General features: G+C 35.8%; 1 protein-coding gene across 1 annotated transcript in view; it reads right to left on the bottom strand.

Annotated features, from left to right (window-relative positions):
• LOC119831673 (peroxisomal leader peptide-processing protease) overlaps positions 1-7,077 on the bottom strand; it is a 21,911-nt gene that overhangs the window by 5,905 nt on the left and 8,929 nt on the right. Inside the window, exons 2-3 of the mRNA XM_038355119.1 lie at positions 5,436-5,792; positions 3,889-4,052 (exon numbers count right to left, since the gene is read on the bottom strand). Coding sequence (XP_038211047.1) covers positions 3,889-4,052; positions 5,436-5,788 — 517 coding nt within the window. The 5' untranslated portion in view covers positions 5,789-5,792. The remainder of the gene's footprint in view (positions 1-3,888; positions 4,053-5,435; positions 5,793-7,077) is intronic.

The raw sequence follows: 7,077 nt of genomic DNA, 5'->3' as shown, positions 1-7,077 counted from the left end.
GACGAAGCTGGGGCAAAAAGCTGCTTGCTTGCACGAATGCTTTGAGTTATCCTAAACCTAAATTTCATATTAATAATATTTATACTATAAATAATTCATTGTGCATTAAAATAACAACTACAGAAATTTGTAAGATTACTTTCTCTTATCAAACCTCTTTTGAGGTGAATTATTTATTTTTAAACATATTAAGCCAGATATAATCTGTCAGGAAATTATTATGAATACAACAATTCACTAAATTTCCCCAATTATTGTTTCAATCATGTCCTGTGAATGTAAACAGGTCAAAACTGATCGTAACTATTACCGGTATTACGACTCACCGGAGGGCTGTGATGTTTTCAAAAAGGTATAGTTTATTTGTTTATAGAAATACATAGAGCAGTAATGCAATAATTTTGTGGTTATAGGGTCCTACTAGTGTATTGTATCACACAGCAAGCGCTGTTTGTTATGAAATTAAATCTAGGCCTTAGAAACTCTTTCTGTACTGATGCAAATTCATTTTTCTTCCATCGGCTTTAGTTAGGTGGTTAGTATGATTTGCCTTAATGTATTCTAGCTTGAGAAAGTTAAATTATAATAGCCGATTAAAGTCATGATTTTTTGACGTGAAAACGTCTTAAATTAGGTTGCGGCTCGGAGGCACATGAAAAAGTGTAACGCCCGGTAACATTACGATGAGTCACCGAACTATGATCGGTCCGCCGCGCGCGCAGCACTAGAGAATTAGGCGCATTGAATCGGCGCGTGCTTGTGTCTCTGTCTCTGTCTTTTTAGTAAACAAAATATACTTTCTATAGTTAAAATTTGTGCAATTCTTATTTTCATTCAATTCCTTGTTCCTATTGTGCAATTTAATAATATTCATATCAATAAATATTCTACCGAGAAAAAGACGTTGTCACGTAAAATCTTCGCCCGTTAAACTGACTTTACAGGCAACCATTTTTTTTCTTCACTTTTAGATGATGGCATCAGCTCGAATGGGGGCAGTGGCCGGTGTAATCATATCGACAAAGGATGTACTGCTGTACTCTCATGCTGTCGGTCTAGGGCCTATTCTTAGGAGGTGAGCTTTCATTTGTAAGATAGTTTCATTTGAAAATTCTGTATTAAATGGACCATATGAAGCGTACCGGTTTAGTGTGTGTGACAAGACCGTTTTCTTTATTTTAGAATCATTTCGAAATAATAAACATTTGAGAACTATATTGAAGACAATAACGCTTGTTATAACACAGACTATAAGTCCTTTAATGAGGACTTTCTAGCATCAAGCCAATTATCCAAAGACCATGCATTAATTTGAAGTGTAAAATCAAAACAGATATACAGTACAATATCGAAGTCTGATGTATACCTGTTGTAAAGGACTTATAGTCTATGTTATAATAAGCATATAATATCGAATTCTGTTTCAGGTACATGTACCATACTGGACCCTTGGCTCTAATGGGGGCAACTTTTGCTGCCGTGTCTAATGCTATGTACCAGTACAGGAAAGTGGACGACCATTTGAATTATTTTTTAGGTATTTTTATTAATTATAATTTTTCTTTTTGTAAAAATTGATGATTACCTGTATCTGAGATGATGTACTCTCTTAATGTGCCTATTTTGCCCAAGATTGTCAGTCCCAGCTACAATTATGTGATATGTCGTATCCCCGTCGGATTACAATGATGCTAAATCCAGGGAAAACTCAATTGACAATCGACCGTTTAATTATATTATCACCAGCGAAATATAAAAACTTTGATACGACATACATACTATGTCATTAGTTTCATTAGTCGATCATGCGACCCACATATATATATTTTTTTCTTTTTTTTATGTCATAGTCGGCAATGGAGCTGGTGGGTCACCTGATAGAAATCGCTACCACCGCCCGTGAACATTTGGAGAGGCGTAAGTTTAATTGCAGACCTTTCGCCTCTACAAATGGATTGCCGACTTTAATTGGGAAGGCATTAGGAAAGAATTGATGAGCATAGCATGCTATTATTTAACATCGGTTTTCTGTGGGGGTGTGGTACTTCCCCGATTTTACCAATTCGTGCCGAAGCGAAGCTCGACTCCCACGGTAATTTATTTGCAATTATTAAAATCTAATGGTTATTAAGAAACATATAATTCATGAATCATCGAAATTACAAGCTCTCATGTTGTATATTTTCAGTTTGAAAATACATTTTCCAGGTGGTTTCGCATGTGGTCCCATACTAGCCGTTTACTTGGGATCCTACCACGCTGTGCTACTGGGTGGGCTTGCGTTGGGCGCAGTGGCCTTTTGCAAGAAGGAATCCTTAATTCACGGGGTCGACTTCTTCCCGCAGCCCTACTCGCATATGCGCAGCGTCACCTATTGGAGACATGATTATTCTATCACTAAGGATCCCCTTGAAGGTACAAATGACATTCAATTGGTTCGAGCAGCATTTTTAACTCAATTATTTATGTAAAATTCAGTACTTTTAAGTTGTTGTATTGAAAGGTTTTCTTCACGTAAGCTTATTATGATCGTTGGGGGTTTGTCCTGAGGATTTTTTTTTCATTTTTTCGCCATTTTCTTCATTAATAACTATTTTTAAAGACTACAAGGCCAAATGCTAGTTTAAAAAAGTGGGAGTAAAATTTAATATTGATCTATACTAATATAATTAAAAGCTTTTTTTCAAGAGTTTGTTTGTTTGTTTGAACGCACTAATCTCAGCAACTACTGGTCTGATTTGAAAAATTCTTTTGGAGTTTGATAGCCCATTATTGAGGAAGGCTATAGGCCCTATATATGTACCACAGGCGAAGCCGGGCGAACCGCTAGTATTGATATAAAAGTTTATACGTAAAGGCAAGTTTTAGATTTCCTTCTTTCTTAATCCAGTTCAATCAAGGAATGGCTGATACAAAAAGTAAGGTTTGATTTTTTTCAGAAATGCAACGCACTTGCAGTCATGGGAAGAAGTGAATTATTAATTATATGAAACAGAAATATATATATTGAATATTATTCTTTCTTTCGTTTCATTGGGGCAAATGTAGTTTTCATTTTTGTTCTATTTGCTTTCAGTGCAAGTAATTACTTTAATGGTTGTCAATGGTAACAGGATGTATTAGAAATTTCAGTTTTTGTTTCAACAACGATTAATCAAAATTTTAACCAAAGTATTGCAAAATAAAAAATTATATAAGTTCCTCCCTACACATACACACACATACATTCACAAACACATAAAACACCTTTAAAAGCATCTTCTCTATAGACTATTCTTACTTATATTTCAAATTCGAAAGTGTTGTGTACAATTTTATTGCACGATTTTTAGTCTAAATAGTAATATAGGCTTTTTATCGCGTTTATAATCTTCCGCGGGAATTTCGACGAGTAAAGCGAAGGGCGAAGGCGAAGCCAGGGGCGAAGCTAGTATTATTACAACTACCTTCCACCTGTGGCTTTGCTCGCGTGGAATTGGGACATTTACAAATGGTTTAGTGACTGTCTATTCCTGTTTTATCCCAAGTGAGCATTTAGTCGGGATAAAAAGTATCCTATCACCCAAGTCAACTCATACCCTGTCTGTACACCAAATTTCATGAAAATCCGTTCAGTAGTTTCAGCATGATTGACGGACAAACATACATCCAAACAAACTTTCACATTTATAGTATAGTGTGAAGTGTGATGTGATAGTGCGAAGTGTGATATATAGTGTGATGACTGCTCACCAGTGTTATCACTTTCTTTATATTATTGATCTTTATTAACAATAATTATCAGATTTTTCGATGTCTGAGCTAACCCCCAAAACGCATAACGGAATTTGATTTCCATTTCCACTCAGAATAATAAATCTTAACTATATTAACGGAAAACCTGCTCACCAGTGTTATCACTTTCCAAATCTATGAGAACAAAAACTGAGAGCAGAGCCTTGCCCAGCTGCGTCTGCTTTTCCACGTCACCGTCGCGATGTCCTATTGTCCAGCTGTATAGAATGTCATCTACGCATCTATCAAGTATGGGACACTGCCAGAGGTGGCATATTCTGAAACATACAACGTACATATTAATAATTATTACTATCTATAGTCGTTTTTTATATGTGGTAGTCGAGCACGCTTCGGCACGAATTGGGCCAGCTCGCACCGGAGAAATACCACACCCACAGAAGACCGCCGTGAAATAGCATACTGCTGTGATACGTTCGGCGAGTGGGGGAGCCGGAGGCTCATATCCTTTTTCTTACCAGTCCCAGTCCTTTCCTTTATTCCTGTCGTCAATTCTTCCTACATCCATTCCCAATTTGAAGTCGGGAATCCATTTGTAGAGGCGTAAGGCAATCGACCTTACGCCTCTCCAAATTAAGAATATGTATTAGACCCATGTGTGTCTGTATTTTGTATACATATAGTGAAGTCCCGTATCCCCTAGTGGGGTATGGGGCAGATGTTATACATCTGTTCCACCGATCGATATTCTTTGGAACAGAACCCGGGATCCCTCGGTTCTCACAGTCACGTATTAACCATTGTACCGAGGACGCGGTCAGTATACATATAAACATGTATTAATTAGCAAGAAGTCTGTTATCGTTATTAATATTTAATTTCCAAATAGTATCTTAGCGCATACTTCCTTCATTTGCGAAGATTTTTTTAAAAAAAAAGCACACAAAATATTTCAGTAATGTCTTCGATGGATAATATCAACTAGATACAGGATCAGCGTCAAAAAAGATTCGAGCTAAACGTATACCCAATCTGAGTTTTGGGTTTTAGGTGCTTTATAATTCCGACTCTAAATGATCACAATAAGGTTTATTTTATTAGAAATCAATTATTGCTTTTGGTTTGTAGTTTTGTGGATGCAACTTAATAAGGTTAATTTTGTGTAGCGTTTGTTTTTTGGAGCAGAGTTCCTATTTTTTTTTTTTTTTATTTATGCTCGTAGAGTTACGCACAGATATACGCCATCTGTTTATATATTGAAGTTCTACTTTGTATCTTGTCTGCTCTGAGTGCACTTTGATATAGTTCGAAATATTTAAAAGAGATAGCGCTTTTTTAAACGCAAGCTTATCTGATTTCTTTTTTCTATCATTACTCAAAACAGCTAGAGTAAAAAAAGACAAAATAAGCAGCTTGTATTAATCTAATTATGAAAAATAATAATAAAAATGATAAAATACCAGATCCATATCTGAGCGTACATATAACTCAAGTATCGCCACACTGATACTTAAGCTTAACAGTACATTATAGACATACGTGAAATTACATGAAAAATAAGAAAATATTATTGATATTTATTAATAATCTTTATCAGATGACTTCGATATGTCTGAGCTAACACCCAAAACGCATAACGGAATTTGATTTCCATTTCCACTCAAAATGATAAATCTTAAGTATATTAAGAAAACCCTTACCTGCCCGTCATCACGCGCGCCTGGTAGCTGCTGTGCTCAAAATCCGTGTCGATATCCAAGTTCCTCTCTCTACTTAACCTCTCCACTCCCTCGTACAAATTAGACCCTCTCGACTTTCCCTTTTCACAGGTTACGTACATTTCTGGCAATGTATTGTAAAACTCATCGTTTACTATGGGTTTTCCTCTTGCTTCTTTTATGATCTTGGCCTGTTTCAATGGAGACAGAATGGACCCGTGTGTGAGGACCCAGCGGTTGGAGTATTTGATACCAGACGCAGCGACTGTCAGAATATTGGCTAGCTCCCCGTCATCCGAGTAGTTGTAGGTCACCATGACACCTTCTACCGCCATTTTGCTAGAATTTTAATCAAATATACACTTTAAAGGAATACTTTAGGGTTGCATTTAAAACGATGATACGGTTCTTTTGGAATTATGTCAAAGGGTGATTTGATTTGGATAGCGAGTGACATTGCATGTTTTGTGACCCTGATTTATTTTTATTAAAATTGCGCAAAATTTATTGGATAAGAGACAGATAAAAAGACAATCCACAAAGCGCTGATGCTTGGCCCGCCACATTACGATAGTTTTAATTTATAATATGAATAAATGTATGAATAAATACAATTTGAAAAATGTTTTTACACGATGCTTATACTATTATGAGTCTTTTTGTAAAGTAAAACTTTACAGGAACAACAAATGACCGTGGTTACATATTTTATGAATATCCAATGATGTCCAAGAATGACTTAGATAATACTAGCTGCGCCCGGCGGTTTGACCCGCGTAAGTCCGTAACACGTAGGAATATCGGGATTAAAAGTGGCCTATGTTATTCCAGTTGTCCAGCTGTCTACGTTCTTAATTTCATTGCAATCGGTTTAGTAGTTATTGCGTGAAAGAGCAACAAACACACACATCCTTACAAACTTTCGCATTTATAACATTAGTAGGATATTAATATTCATATCAGTGGGAAGTAGGATTTAATTAATGCCCAAATTCCTTACTTCATTTAATGTCTTATCTAGTTATGGCTTTTTTATTAGACAATGATCATGGGTTACGATTTATTTAGCCGAAGTTTACATTAAAGACAGCTTTTATCCCTCGGATTTGCTCAATAATAATATGTATTCCGGATTTGCTCAATAATAATATGTATTCGCGGGGGTCGTTCTTAGACCAGACCTCCACCAGTTTCATTCCACTTCTTCTTGCTAAAATTAACCTGTATTGTGCTAAGTTAATACATGAGTTTGGTATAAAATCCTATTTATGGTAAATCTGTCTCTTAGTTACGCATTAACAGAGACGACTAACATCGCACGCGCATTACCCAGGCGTAATCAACTTAATAAATTACTTAAATCAGTTTAAATATTAATATCTACATGCATTAAATTTAATATATACTTTTGCCTTCCAATTTAAAGGAAATTTTCAGAGACCAATAAGTAGTTATTGAGAATACTGCGGACACACAAACAAACTGCAGCTTTACGATACGACTTTTAAAATACAACTTCACAGTTAAATATGGCAACACACAATTGTGGCCAATTTGCCATTTGTTCTGCTATAGAAATAAATTATATGAGAGCGTTCACACTAAATATAGAATCGTAATGCAG

Source organism: Zerene cesonia, chromosome 14, assembly GCF_012273895.1.
Source record: "Zerene cesonia ecotype Mississippi chromosome 14, Zerene_cesonia_1.1, whole genome shotgun sequence".
In the NCBI taxonomy this organism is placed as follows: domain Eukaryota; kingdom Metazoa; phylum Arthropoda; class Insecta; order Lepidoptera; family Pieridae; genus Zerene; species Zerene cesonia.
This window is presented reverse-complemented; position numbering and strand designations above follow the sequence as displayed.